This window comes from Mustela nigripes, chromosome 2 (genome assembly GCF_022355385.1).
Source record: "Mustela nigripes isolate SB6536 chromosome 2, MUSNIG.SB6536, whole genome shotgun sequence".
In the NCBI taxonomy this organism is placed as follows: Eukaryota; Metazoa; Chordata; class Mammalia; order Carnivora; family Mustelidae; genus Mustela; species Mustela nigripes.
The window spans coordinates 15854937-15870297 of record NC_081558.1 but is presented as its reverse complement, the minus strand read 5'-3'; the positions used below and the strand labels follow the sequence as shown (position 1 = coordinate 15870297).

At 57.0% G+C, this 15361-nt stretch overlaps 1 protein-coding gene across 1 annotated transcript in view; it reads right to left on the bottom strand.

Moving 5' to 3' along the window:
- The window catches only part of LIMD1 (LIM domain containing 1), a 63994-nt gene extending 51521 nt beyond the window's left edge, over positions 1-12473 (bottom strand). The window contains exon 1 of the mRNA XM_059389551.1: positions 10614-12473. Within this exon, the coding sequence (XP_059245534.1) occupies positions 10614-12006 (1393 nt within the window). The 5' untranslated portion in view covers positions 12007-12473. The remainder of the gene's footprint in view (positions 1-10613) is intronic.
- Between the last annotated feature and the right edge of the window lie 2888 nt (positions 12474-15361).

Here is a 15361-nt window from a genome sequence, read left to right as displayed (position 1 = left end):
CAGTTAAGCGTCTGCCTTCAGCTCAGGTCATGATGCCAGGGTTCTGGGATCGAGTCCTGCCTTGAGCCCTCCGCTCAGCGTGGAGTCTGTTCCTCCCTCTGCCTGCCTCTCTGCCTCCTTGTGTGCTCTCTCTCTCTCTGTCAAATAGATAAATAAAATCCTTTTTAAAAAATGGGTGAAACCGATTTTAAAGATACAATTTACTTAGCCCAGCACGTCCCAAGTATTCTTGTTTAAACACAGAATCGACGTAAAAATGTTAACGAGCTACTTTACATTTCTTTTCCCACACCACATCTTCAGATCCCCAGACTGTATCTCACACTTGGAGCACATCTCATTCGGACCAGCCACGAGTCCAAGTGCTTGGCTAATGCCTGCAGCTAGCAGCTCCCCAACTCACGGGCACAGATCTCTGCTAACTAATTTAGTCTTCACAGTGGCCATGTCCACATTTTCCTGATGGGGAAACTGAGGCACGAGACTGTCGAGGCGTCTGCCCAGGGTAGATCCAAAGCCTCCACGCAGTTCCTCAAATTCTACTTTAGTAGAATATGAACATCTTCTCAGCTAGAAACACGTCTGCCAGCAGGTCTCTCTGCTTCTGTCCCAGCTTCCCCAGGACTTTGGTCCCTGGAGCTCTGCAAAGCTTCCGCCCAGACAAACCCCAGCATCCAACCTCTTCCAGCCCCTCCAGCCCCCAGAAGGCTACCCGAAGCAACTTCCAGCCCGGTGGGAGAATTCATCGGAGTCCCTCCTGGCCAGGGTGAGGTTATGAAGTTACCCTGGTGCTCCTGCCGGCCTAGAACTCTCCAGCACCTGCGTGGGAGGTGTGGACCGGCACTGGAGTGCATGCCCACCCCAGTGGTAATCTCCACACGCAAAGCCCCAGCCCTCGGGAGGGACTTGGGGACCGTCCCCATCCTCCTGTTGGCCACGGGGTTCACTCGCTCATTCGACGAGCACTGTGGGCCGGGCACTGCCTGGGGCTTTGAGACACAGTGGTGAACAGAACGGACACCCCACTCTGAGGGAGCCTACATCCCAGCAGAGGAAGGAAGCTCCACCGATCCTAATCCCGTCTCCTGTGTACAGTAGCTGTTCCATAATGACGGCAACCGAAGGAGTATGTTCTCTGTGCTTGGAACTGGATGTGGTGATGGACAGAGGTGAATGAAGGGTCTGGGGTAGAGCTGGGGTGAGGGGCAGGTGACCCCTACGGGGTCACACCCACAACCCCCGCTTCAGGATTCCAGAGCTCTGTGTATCTAAGCAAGACAGAAACCACCCAGGTTTTATTTCTTCATTTTCCTTATTTAAGTGGGGCTTTTTATATAGCTTAAGGGGTTTTCCCTCCCCAAAATGTCATTTTGGCTTTGTGATTGAGACGGAGGACGACAAGCATTATTAGGAGCAGGGAGGTATTTCAGAGTCACCCTAGCTGGGGACAGTGCTCTCACAGGTTCCTCCGGAGGCTCGCAGCCCGGGGAAGGGAAGAGAATTATATCGAGCTCAGGACGTCCAGTGTCCACGAGGTGAGGAATCCAAGGGCAAAAGAACCAAAGCAGGATGCCCAAGCTGGCACAGGCAGGCCGGCCTCCCGCTGTCCTGTCCCCAGCATGTTTACAGTGAAGAGACTTCTGTCAGTAAACGCCCCAGGGGTGCGGCACGGCCAGCCATCAGCTAGGCTGCCCCCAAGTCCATCTTTCTAAATTTAGTACCTCCCTGCCTCCTCGGGAAGCAAGGCAAGCCACCATAGGGGAGAGAGGAACAGGACAGGTGACATTTCAGCCATGCAAAAGCTCCACCCCTAAGCCCCGGGCGAGCTGGGGCCATCCCATCGGCAGATGGGCCACAGCTGGGCTCCACCCTGCTGGGAGGGAGGCTGAGGCTTGGAACAAAAGCCAAGCTGCTACTACTACCAGAGGGCCTCCGGTCAGCAAGAGGCAAGCGTGCTACTCTCTCAGCACGCCAGAATGACCACTGCGTGCTGTCGGGCCCAGAGCCTGCTGTGACGTGTGCTCACCCCCAGACTCAGGTTACCAGGGTCAGCCGAAGGGCAGCTACACACTGAACTCAAGGCCCCTCCTCTCCAGCGACAGACGGCCTCAGAGCAGGCTTCCAGAACTTTCTATAGACCGCAAATGCATGTGTGGGGGAGAGAGGCCCGAGGTCCCTGACAGGCTCCCAACAGACTTCCAGTAACCAGGAGTAACCAGTCCTCGCTCTCCTGGGACACGCAGAGTTGAGTCACAGACCGAGAAAGAGGAGGAAGGAACTTGGCCAAGTCTCAACTCGTGGCTCTCAAAGCTTAAAAATAGCCTGGCCGCCGACCCTGAAGTATTCCCTTTGAGACAATCCAGCAGAAAGTCTCCAGCCTTCCAACGTGACCCTGATGTTCCGTGTCCAGCTGGTTTCCCTGGGAGGGGACAAATGAAAAACAAAACCTGGAGCCGATATAAATATTTGCTGGCAAGTACCATCCTGCCGTTGACGCGCCCTGGGAATTCTGGAGGCCTGTTTTGTTGTCGGGTAAGGTTTCTGTTCGCTTTGCCGGATGGACTCTAAGTGTTGTTTCGTCCCATGTTTGGTTCTAAGCATCCCTGCCCCGTCCTAGGGTTGACACTGATCCTCAGACCGAGGCATCCGGGCACACCCCTACCCTGGCCCACAACACTCAGGGTTGTCATAAGCTCCCTGAAAGCAAGACGTGCTGGTCCTAACCGACACCTCACAGAGAAACACAAGTCAGCGGGTCCCAGGGGTCGTGGGCAGTCAAGGTCACTGCATGGCCTCGGTGTCCTTCTGAGCCTCGTGGTTCCATCTCGGGCCGGCAGGGAGGGGCTGGTGCGGGCACGGCTCCTCCAGCCAGCCCAGGTGCCCCTGCATGCCCTGCCTCCCTCCACCACAGAAGGGGAAGACCTCAGCCCTGACCGACTCAGGGCTGCATTTCCCCCCGAAAGTTCTCCTTATCAGAAAGCCATTGCACTCCCAGGAGCGGACAGGCAGCGCCACGGGGTTGTCAAGGCCTCAGATTCAGCCAAGCTCCTTGATTAATGTGTCCGGCAGGTTACTTAACTTCTGTGTACCTCAGCTGGCCCGCCTACGAAATGGGCCTAGCATAATGGGCTTATTGGAAGGACTGAATAAGCCAATGGCGTGTGATGATTAAAAAAGTGGCCAGTGGGGGCGCCTGGATGGCTCAGTGGGTTAAAGCCTCTGCCTTCGGCTCAGGTCATGGTCCCAGGGTCCTAGGATCGAGCCCCGCATTGGGCTCTCTGCTCGGCGAGGAGCCTGCTTCCTCCTCTCTCTCTGCCTGCCTCTCTGCCTGCTTGTGATCTCTCTCTGTCAAATAAATAAATAAAATCTTTAAAAAAAAAAAAAAGTGGCCAGTGCACAGCGACACACTTTAGCACCACTGTTTCAGAGCCATAACCGCAGCTACAAATCCCACCCTCGTCTCCCTTCACGTCCCAACAGAAGCCCCTCCATTCCTCCAACAGACATCCTCCAAGCACCTGCTGTGTGGGCCCCGGACGGGGCCAGGCCCTGAGGTCACTGTCCAGCGTCCACGGACCCAGCACCACCAAGGCCATCACGGGAGTCCACGGAGGAAGCCTGGGGCACACGAGGGAAAACAAGGCCAGTAAACCCCGTGGCCGGTGCTACCCGCTGTCCCCCCAACTTGACCCCACGTGTCATTAGAACGAGAGCCTCCAAAAGGCCTCCAGGGTGGGTGACAGACGTAACACCCTGCATGTGATGCTTTCCTAGAGCTCTCTCCTTTCCTCATCCTGCTTTCCTTAGACACCCTCTGCAGAGCCCCGTGGGTGACCTCCGGCTGAGTCGCTGCTTCTACGTCTGGCCAGAGAGCCACGAACACACATATGACGCATCCTGATTCACAGCGGGCTCTGGCTCTGCTCTGGAAACTTCCTGCAGGAAACCACCACACTGATTGTCCTCAGGATGGTAGCACGTCAGTGATTCATGGCTCTTGGTTTAACGGTATGTATTTTCCAGATACCTAAAGTCAAGATGATGACCGTTTGCAACAGACAACGTAACTGTAACTAAAAATACAAACTTGGGCTTCACCTCCGTAGACGTCCGGGAGAGGGGGGGAAGGCCAGGCCGTCCAGCCCCCGCCGCCTTTCCGGGCTCTCACCGCTACTGACATGGATGCTCCCCCATCCCTGGGTTCCTCAGTCAGCTAACAGCCAGGCCTCCGATGGGACCCAGAGCCACAGACACAGCGCCTGGGCCTCCTGGTGGGATCAGGCCCAGCACACCTGGTTTCCTCGTGTCCCAGGTGGCAGTCATAAGTCAAAAGACATAAAGAAGAGGCACTGGGGCGGCTCAGTCAGTTAAGCATCCAACTCTTGGTTTCAGCTCAGGTCATGAGCTCAGGGTCGTGGGATCGAGCCCTGCGTAGGGCTCCGTGCTCCGCTGGGAGTCAGTTTGGGATTCTCTCTCCCTCTCCCTCTGTCTCTCCCGCTCATGTTCTCATTCTTGCTCTCTTGTTCTCTCTCTCTCTCTAAAATATAGATCAATACATCTTAAAAAAAAAGATGTAAAAAATATGTTCGTTTTTGGGCGCCTGGGTGGCTCAGTGGGTTAAAGCCTCTGCCTTCGGCTCAGGTCATGATCCCGGGATCCTGGGATCGAGTCCCGCATCGGGCTCTCTGCACGGCAGGAAGCCTGCTTCCCTTCCTCTCTCTCTGTCTGCCTCTCTGCCTACTTGTGATCTCTGTCTGTCAAATAAATAAATAAAATCTTTAAAAAAAAAAAAAAAATGTTCGTTTTTAACCCTCTGGCAAGAAACTGTCCTGTCAGAAGATCAGCTTCATGGCGTGGATTATTAATAGAAAAAACAAGGCATTCTTTCCTGGTCACAGAGGAATAGAGCAGAAACATACTGTCCCAAGGAGGCAGGACGGCAGAGAGGCAGCGTGATGGGACCTGGCCGACGCCGTGGGAACCTGACGTCGGGTTCCAGCTGAAGAACCCCCCTTTCCGGGTGTGGGGTCACAGGGGCAGGCACATTCTAGGTGGGCCAGAAGGACACTGTCTGGGGAAGGTCAAAGACAAGGAGCCTGGGGAGCGGGGTGGGGGGTGGGGGGCAGTTCCAGGAGCTGAGGGCCCAGCAGGGAGGCTGGTGTGACGGAGGGCCGTGAGCTCAGCGTGGCTCCCTGGCCACAGCGAGGGAAACGCGGGGTCACCGCCAGCCACGTTCTGTGCCTCCATCTGGTGGGCACGTTCATGTTGCGGGCACCTACGATAGGCATATCCTGTACCTCCCTAGAAAAGTAAACACGATATGCCTTCCTGATTTTGAGAAGGAGATTTCTAAAAGACTGGGGGTGTCTCTCTGTCCCAGGACTGAGGGGCTGGATAGGCAGAACCAGGGTCTTGGGTGGCATTTACGAGAGTTACCAGAGGCTCAGAAATTCACTTCCACATCAATGAAAGCCGGGCTTCAGGTAGGTCCACACTGTGGCCCTGAGTCTCTGGAAGGAATCTAAGCGCCCAGGGAACCACGCTTGGTCCTGAGCCAGATGCTTCTTGTACCTTCACTTCTACTTCAGCCCCTGGTTTGGCGTTACTGAAATGCCTGATATTTAGTGGGGATGGGGGGGGTGTCACAGGGACCTCTAGGGTACATGCCGGCCTCTTGTCCTGGAATTCTGGGGAGGAGGGCTACCCTATTACAGGATTGCCAGGAAGAGCACTCTGGAATCACCCCCAATTTTTCATCTGGGGCTAGAGGTAAGCCCCACATTTCAAGCATCTGCTGCTCATGAAGTCAGACAGGGCGTGCTTCAAAGGGTATTAGGACCATCCGCGTGCCGCCCGAGGTCTGCAAGACTGTCTGCTGGAAAGGAGCAGCTAGGACAGTTACACAGTCCTGGTCTGGATGGCGGCGAACGAACCTCGTGGCTTCTAGTCATAAGACATCAAGTGTGACGGGCTCCCTGGCCCCCGGCAGGGGCGGGGCCATTCCCGGGCGGAGTCACACCTGTTTACTGGTTCCCAAGCACAGGCGGGTCTGCGGCTACAACCGGAAGGCCCATGGGAAACAGGAAAACTAAGGACAGAGGCAGCCTCTTCTCTCTGTGCAGGGTGGGGAGGAGCCTACCCACCCACTTACCGGGTGAGGGAGACCCCCCCAGCCAACCTCTTCTGGCCTCTCCACCCCTGATGCCTGACCACATCCAGCAAGAGCTGCCTCCACTTCAGACTCAGGACCTGGTACCCTCCCGGGGGGCGTTACAAGTGATGGATCCCCAGGCTCACAGCCCGGAGGGAAGGCACAGGTCCTCCAGGCTCAAAGCCCACGACGCCCCCATGGTGGCTGCATGCAGAGTGAAACCGGAGGGACAAACAGAGCGACAGACCAGCGGGTCCCCTATGGGAAGCGCCAGAGCCCACCTGGTGTGATACACCACTACCCATGTAGACCCGTGTGGTCTTGAGCAAGTCATGGGCCTCAGTTTCTCCACCAGGAACAGAGTACTGGCATTTAACTGTGAAGGGTAACGCAGGCCACATCCCCAAAGCCTAGTGCGCCACCGGCCATAAACAGACGGGGGCCAGGATCGGTCACGGAGCCCAAAGGTCACTCCTAAAGGGGTCTTATCTGCCTGAGGACAGGAGGGGGACGGGGGGGGGGGGGGGGGGGGGGGGGCGGCCTGTGGCAGCCACTTTGAGGTGGGGGCCTCGCCCGTCCTTCCCTCGGGCTCTGCCCCAGCTGCACGGGGCTACCTCGGCCAAGGTTGAGGCCACAGGGCGGCCCACACTTAATGACCAACCTGGGGGGGTGTGCAGCGTGAAGGCCTGGATAGCTCCCCTGAACTCAGGACGCTTCTGAAGGGCTTCTGCAGCTCTGTGCTCCCTGTGGGGTGGGCCCAGGCCTGTGAGGCCTGCACTGCAGCTGGAGCCCTCCTCCCCAGGGCTCCCCCTTGGGAGCCCCCTACACGCTCCAATGTCTGAATCTGCTTCCCGGGAAACCCAGGCCGTCACAGGTGGCTTCTTTGTGTCCTTTTTCCTTCAGAAAGGAGGCGGGAACCCCTGTGGGGAAGACAGTGGATGGAGGAAAAGGCCAGGAAAGAGTCAACAAAAGCACGGTGACCTCTTCCCTTCCTCTGCAGTGTAAACAGTGGTGTTAAAGCAGGAGCTGCACAGGGCCCTGGGCAAAGCAGCAACCCTCACCAAGCAGCATCAAGAATCTGTCCTGGTCTCTTTCCTCACGGGCACAAAGACACAAAGAGGCTACAGAGGAGGAACAGCGAAGAAAAGGGAGGCAGGGGGAGAAGGAGCCCCTGGGACCACAAGGTACCAACCCCACAAAGACGGCCAAGGAAAGTGCCAGAAGCATCCTTGGAGACAAGCAAGTCAGTTACCGGAAACTGAGGTGTCTTCAGACCTAAGGGTCCTCAAAGGCAAGAGCAGGGATCCAGGAGCTCTTCCCACAGTGGAAACACCTACAGGGACACCTCCGTTTGCCCCAGGAAGGGGCCCACGTAACCAGCCCAAACATCGCCTTTGCTTGGCTCCCGGCTAGACCTATATCAACCCTGATGGTCATGGTTACCTTACCCTGCCTCTCGCAGCAAGAGCCCTGTAGCCATTAGATACTCTTCTATTTGGAAGTAAAATCTCCTCCTAATTCAAGAAACGCAGGCTGTTGGGCAGACACGGTCTCTCAAAGAACACCAGATCTAGGGAAGGGAAGACCTCCGTGTGCGGAGCCCCTCAGTAAGGCCGGACGCTTCGCACCACAGATGGGTGGGGGGAGACCTAGAAACAGGAGGTCCCCCAGCAGGGTGAGGCCAAGTTGACCACCAGAGGCTCCGATGAGAGACCTCCTCCTTGGCCACACAGCCAGCCACAGAAGTGCCAATAGAGACTCGGCCACCAAAGCAGGTGCGAGGCAGGCGCTCTCCTGTGTGCGGGCAGGTGATCCCCTGTGTGTGGGGCAGGTGCTCTCCTGAGTGCGGGGCAGCGCGGGCCCCGGACCAACTCTGCAGACAGCAACTAGAAAGGGCACCCCGTTCCATGGCAGAGGCAAAGAGCAGGTGGATGGCATGGAGTGTGAAGACTCACACGCACACACATACACACACATCACACCCGGGGCACTGGACTAGGAGCCCAGGCTTCGGGAAGGACACTCACTGTTCACTGCTCAGGTTTTGTGACTATGTGTGTGTGTGTGTGTGTGTGGTCTTTGGAGTTTTCTATACAAGAAGGTCATGCATAGGCAAAAATTAAATATGACTCCGTTTACATGATCTACCCAGAACGGGTAAATCCACAGAGACAGAGCACATATGGTGGCTTCCAGAGGCTTCCAGAATGAGGAAGAATGGGGAGCGACTGCTTTTTATGGGTATGAGGTTTCCTTTCGGGGTGACAAAAATGTTTTGAGACTATTAGAGTTGGTGTTTGTAAAACACTGAATGTACTAAATGCCACTGAACTGTTTACTTTAAAATGGCTAATTGCATGGTGTGGGATGTTCATCTCAATTAAAAATAAAAACCAAATCCACAAAAACAAAATAAATACAGATACGAAACAGCTTTCTGCATCTGTGCTTGGGAGGCAGCATGGCGATGCTGGTTAAGGGCATGGGTACAGTGTCTGAACTGGGGGGCTCCAATCCACAGCTATGCCCAGCACCCCACCTGCGAGGCCTCGGTTAAGTGATCTGACTTCCCCAGGCTTTATCGTCCTAGTCGATGAAACAGGTCTAATGACAGAACCTGCTTCCCAGGGTTGTTGCAACTAGTAAATTAAATGGTAGAAGGTAATTGCCCAGCGTGGGACCAGGTGCAGACCGGCCCCAGGGCCTTTGCCCCTGCTGTCTGTCCACCCAGAACGCCTTCCCCCAGGGCAGATGCTGCCTCCCCCAGGCTTTTCCTCCAATGCCACCTTCCTGATGGGGCGATCCCTGACCCCCTGACTTAAAACCCAAAACCTCTCTGCCAACACCCACCCGGAGGCTCCACCCCCTCCTCCACCTCTATCTCTCCCCAGGATTTGATTATTTATCTGGTCCACCTGCCGTCTCCTTCCACTGCCCTGTCTGTCCTGTTCTCTGTGTGTGCCAAGGCCTTGAACAGGGCACAGAGCCCAAGGCAGGTGCTCAATAAACACATGTTGAATGACTGGTGTTAGCAAACACCCCCGCCTGTGTGAGCCTGCCTCCCGGACAGAGGAAAACGGCTGTTTTGTTGTTTAATCAGCCCAGAATTAAAAATTAAGCACCAGTTTGCAGCTAAAAGTCACAATATTTCCAGTAAGCGTTATTCGCCAAGGGGGGACATCTGCAAAGGGAAAGAGACAGAGAGCAGCCAGATGGTGTCGTATGCTCAGAAACATAAGCCAACGAAGTCACCCCAACCTCCGAGCGCCCTTTGTGCCATGAGAGCTGGTCCCATGAGGCTTCGGAAGGATATGACCACCGTGTGGCCATGCTCACCCAGGACCCCATCCCTCCTAGCCCCTCAGGCCATAGCCTTTCGCAGAGAACTGACAGCCGTTAAGGGCTTCCCCAGCCCTGCCCTCCTCCAGGGGGGCCTAGCGGGCACCCTCCTGGGACTCAGCTTCCCAAGGGCGTCAGGCCTCAGAGTGGGGAGATCGTGTCCCCAATTCTCCAGAGTTCAAAAATGGGGGGGGGAGACAAAGACCCTCAGACTCTGCTAAAAATAGGCTTTCTAGTTCGTTCTCCTATGAGACCACGACATGGTGACTCCACAGAACAAGAGAGCCGCTTTCTCGCGGCTTCCAAACCCGGACAGGGCAAAAGAAAAAGCTGAAGCTAGCAGTTGCCAACAATTCGAGGTTCGAAAAAGACTAAAACAAGACCCCGAAACTGCGAGTAAAACCAGCAAGGTGCCGGGGCTGTGTGTGTCCCCTGGCTGTGGATTGGAACCCAGGCTGGGGGCTGAGTTCTTCGGAGACACCTGGTCCACAGGTCTCAAATTTCCTGGAGAGTCAACACATCATTCGCTTTCTAACCAGTTCCCGGGTGAAGGGATGCTGCTGGTCTCAAGACTACACTTTGAGAACCACTATTGCTCGAGAGCAAAGCCTTCCACGTTAATCTTGCAACCTACACACACACACACACACACACACACACACACTCCTGCACAAACACGGGTCCTCAAACAGCCAGACCCACCAGTGGATGGAACCCAGAGGGGTGCCTGGACCCCAGAAGCTGCTCGCATTCAAGTCCCTGCACAAGCCCGTCCCCGCGAGAGGTTCTGGGGCACACCCGAAACCCCTGGACCAGAAGGCACAGCATTTCCCTTTTTGGAGAGCCATCACGAGCCATCCTGCCCCACACCACCACCACCCCCACCCCCCGGCACGTGGGTAACTCCCAGCTGCAAGATCCGCTTTCAACTCAGGGATGCTTTCAAGTTTCTGAATCTGAAGCAGCAGCCAAAAGAGGAAACCGCACATTTAAAAAAAAAAAAAAAAAAAAATAGGCGTGGCACTGATGGGCAGCTACAGCATCCCTGATGGGCAGGGAGCACCTCCCTAAACACAGGGACCTCGTCACCCATGGTGGGCGACGCCACACATCTCTCACTCACCAAAGTAATCGGCCTTCGGGTGTGCGTCCATTTCTCGCTCCAGACGTTGGGTTAGGGCTTCTAATTTCAATTCGGCAGCGGAGGGCCCGAGCTCGGGGCCTGGGATGAGGGTCTGGCAGGGCAGCCTCACCCTGGGGGGGCTGGGGCTCTCCAGGAGTGCAGGCCCCAGGCTGCCATCCGACGACCAGCCAGGGGGACCTTCTTTACAAGATAACTCGGGCGGGGTGGACATCGCTGGGTGGACAAGGCTGGTGGGGCTGAGCTTGGGACCAACGCCAGGGTCTGTGCAGACTGGCTTGGGACCCAGCCCAGGGGCCGCACCCGACGGCATACTGTCCACACTGGCTGGTGAGGATGATGAGGCCGAACTAGAAAGGTAAGATTTGGGTCCGTCTTGGAACCAGACTTGAGGGTCCACCGTGGCTTTGGGCATCAGGCCTGAAACCTCGCTGCCCACCCCCGAGTTTGTTCTTGGAAGAGCTCCTTGGCTGGGGCAGCTCTGGGCCAAGGGGGCTAAGAAAGAGGAGGTCCTGGGCGGAGGGGGCCCTACCATGGCCCCATTCTCTGGGCCTGGGGAAGAAAGGCCAGGGCTCACCCGTGGGGAGGAGGAGGTAGTCCAAAGCCCAGTCGGCTTCTCGTCACCGCGGCCACCAGCGCCATCCTGGCTGCTCTCAAGTGACCTGCTGGAGCTCAGGGACAGCTGAGGCTGGCACAGGGGATGGTCCCTGGAGGGTTTGGGCAGTGGTGCGTCCGTTCCTGGGGAGCCAGGCCACCCACTCCCTGCGCCCGGCCTGATGCCGGGGGACACTCGGGGTTCATCAGCCCACTTTGGGCTTGCCAAGGAGAGGTTGTCATAATAGTCTCCATGGGTGAGGCAGGAAGGGTCCTCACAGGAGCCCAGTGGGCGGAAGCCAGACATCTCCCAGCCTGCCAGGCTCTCCTTGGAGCCGTAGTCCTGACTGCTGTGACTTGCGCTGCGGGCATATGTCCTGGCCCTCTGCTCCTGGGGTGGGTATGAGGGCTGCCCGGGGGCGACAGAGGGGGCTGTCCCAGGACCCACCGTGGAGGCAGCGAGAGGGGGCTTGGCAGCACCATCCACGGTCAGCTTGCTGCTCACACCAGCGTCCCGGCGGGCCTGTGGGCCCATGGGGGCCCCACCATTGACTGGGCCCCGGCTCCCCCTGGGCAGGGTCTCCTCCTGCAAGAGCTGTTGCTGCTGCTGGAGGTGGATCTTGGCCATTTTGGTGGCAAACACCCGGCGCGTTTCCTCAAACTCAGGGTTGTTGCCTGCCCCCTTGTCCACTCGGAAGAGTCCATCCTTGGAGGCCTCGTACATGTTCAGGTCCTCGATGAATTTACTGGCCTCCAGGCCCAGGTCCCCATACTTATCCATGTCGCAGACGGGTATCAGAGCCCAGCGCAGATGTCCGGTGTGTGGGGTAGAGGGGGTGGGGGGTTCGTTGCTAAAGACGGGCAGGGGCTCAAGTCCAGCCCAGGACAGGTAAAGCCTTCCACCTGCCCGGCGTGAGAGTCATGACCCCAGGCCTCAGAGTCCGGCAGAAGTTGAAGCCTCAAGGCCAGCTGGACTGAGTTTGCTTCCAACTCCCTTTCCCCTCATTGGTGTCCACGTGGGGGCAGCTGGTGGCACTTCCCTGTCCCAGCCTGCTGTGCGTTCTCTTCTCTTTTTCCAAATCGTAAAAGGAAAAATAGGGGGAAAAAAAAATCTGCTCCGTAAGCAATCGAACTCGGAAACCGACGACGCGAGCAGCCGCTGGACGGGGCCGGGGTGCCGTCCGCGGGGCGGAGAAGGAGGAGGCCGCGGGACCCGCCGCAGCAGACGCGCGGGCGGCGGGACGCGCGGGCTCGTCCCGGGCGCCGGGTGCTCGCGGCTCCGGGCCGGGCGCGGAGAGGGACGCGGAGAGCGGCGCACGGGCCGGCCCGGGCCGGGCAGGAAGTCCGCTGCAGGCGCGGCGGGCGGCCTATTGTCCGATGGCGGCGGCGGCCCGGCGCGCGCGGACCGGAGGACGGCGGGACGCGGAAGTGAGCGCGCCGGACGCAGTCCCCGCGGCTCGGCGGCCGGCCGGGCACGTCCCGGGCCTCCAGGAGGCGGAGGCGGGGGAGGCGGCCGAGGGGCGGGGTCGGCGGCGGCGGCGGGCGGGCGGGCGCCCCGGGGCGGGCCTGCGCCAGGCCGCGTGGCCCCAACGCTCGCACCCCGGCCGGGCTGGGGCACTCGGGGCCGGCGTTAGCGCCGGCCAGCAGGCATCGCGCGGGGGCTTCCCCTGTCACCGCGGCCCCCGGCGACCCGGGTCCCGCTCCAGTGCTTGGGTCGGGCCCCGCCTCTGGCCGCGCTGGGCGGGGTGGGGGGGTGGGGAGGTGGCCTCCGCGTGGAGACCGCTGGCAGGCGGCCGGGGCAGCCTGCGGGGTACGCGACGTGCCACTTGGAGTTTGCGGGAGTCTCGGGGGCCGGTGCTCCTCGCCTCACCGTGCCTCAATTTCCCAGGGTGGGGCAAACACGTGTGCCGCCCGGGGCCGCCTCAGCCCGGACCGTGCCAACCTCTCGGCTTGCCGGAGGTGCGCGATCGGAGGCCCGGGACGTCACCCGGGGCTGGCCCGAAGGTCTAACAGGTGGGCAGATTAAGGCACAGACTAAGTAGCCATCGTGGGATGCCATCGTGGGAGCCCAGGTCCTCTGAAAGGGGGAAAAGAAAAAAGTCACATTGTTCCCCGGAGTGCGCGCGTTTAAGGCTCTCAGTGAAGCAATAAAAACAATAAAAAATACAATAAAATCAAAACAAGCGCCTCCTTATTCATATGGGGATTCCTGACCCGCCTCCCCAGGTTCGCGCGACCGGGGGATGCGGGGCGCGGCGCGGCCTCGGGTAGGGGGTAGGGGGGCCAATGGGCCTGACTCCAGGGCGCCCCCGCATGGTCCCGCATTCCCTGTACCAACTCCGAGGTGACTCTGGAGAGGTGCCCTTTCGCACAGGGCAACCAGAGTGATCCTAAGGCAAATACCAGACCAGTCAGTTCCCTGCTTAAACCCTCAGTGCTTTCCTGGGCTTAGACTGAAATCCGTTCTCTACCAGGGCCTTCCCCAACCTGATTTGGGAGCTTTCTGTTCCACACACCGTCCTCCTCCCCCGTGCTGCAGCTGCAAGAGCTTCCTAGTGCCTGCCCAGAGTCTGACCTTGAACTTCCCTAGTTCATCATTCCCATGTCTGCTGAAATCATCTCCTCCTAGAGGCCTTTTTAGGCATCTTCTTTATTTTCTGATCAGTCCTGATCACTATGTATAATTCTTTTTCTGTTTACATGCCATGTGTTTGGTGGGCAGGTGGTTTTCCACCTCCTTAGATGGGATCTGTATGCCCAGTGCCTAGTACATAGTAGTACCTGATGGTACTGAGCAAGGAGCCCGATGCAGGACTCGATCCCAGGACCCTGGGATCATGACCTGAGCCAAAGGCAAACACTTAACCGACTGAGCCACCCAGATGTCCCAATACATAAACTTTTTAAAAAGTTGCCACAACCCCCCTGTTCAGAGATGATGATGATGATGATGAATTCAGTAATATATAATATTCAATAATCCTTACTCATTAATAACTGGGCGTTCTCACAAGGTGAGTGACAGGCATCTGAACTTTCTGGAACAGTGGTTCTCAGAGTATGGTCCTGGAGCCAGCAGCATCAGCATCTCCTGGAACTGGTCTAAACCTGTGGTTCCCAAACTTGAACATGCATCAGAATTCCTTAGGGACCTTATTAAACACCGGTTGCTGGGACCTACCACCAGTTTCTGATTCAGTGGTTCTAGGGTGAGGTCTAAGAATTTGCATCTCTACCTAATTCCCAGGTGATATCGATGAAGGTTCAGGTACCACCCTTGAGAGCCACTGGTCCAGAGTCCCCATTCCCATGCTTCCTCTCGGTGCACAGAAGGGTGAGGGTGTCTTATCAGAGTAGAAAGCTATGGCCCGCATTCCCTGACCCTGCGAGTACTGGGGTGTAGCTGACAAAGTCCTGAGAGCACATGCCCATTCCTGTGCGAAGACCAATAAGCTCAGAGCCAGGTTCCTGGGTGTTTGGTTCTAACAGCTGGAACCCTGGTATTAGAGCCACAGACACCTGCCAGGGCCTCTTGTAAACCAGTTTTCTCATTTGATGTACTTGGCAGCAGCACCTGGGCCCTAAGCCTTGGTCCCAACCCTCATTTTGCCTTGCCTGGAGGGCTCAGAAGCCATGAGTTTTATTCCCCATCCCCACTGCAGTTCTAGAAGCTACTGTACTCTTTCCACCCAATAATACAGACACCTGAACCCGCCATCTTCATATTTCCTCACCAGACTGGCTTGTCCCCTCTCGGTCCATGGAGTACCTTACACCTTTACAAAGCAGCTTGGAAAAACGGCACCCCATGCGCCTCAAGCCACGTAATATACTATACTACTGGGGAGAGGTACTCAGACCTGGCCAGCAGCCCACTGGATATTTTACCACTGCTGTTTAATATTTAAAAGACAGACGTGTTTTCCCATTCTGTGCCCAACATTTAGAATCCCACCCACGATTATTTCCTACAGGCCAATTTTGTCTGTTCTGTGTGCTTGGAAACATCTGTTGATTCGAATCTCAAAATATGGGTTAATGCCTTGCGCATCAGTTGCTTAAAAAGCAAAAATACTGAAGAGCTCGGTATTTGCATCAATCTGTAGGCAGAGCGTGGATGATTTTGTTTTCACATT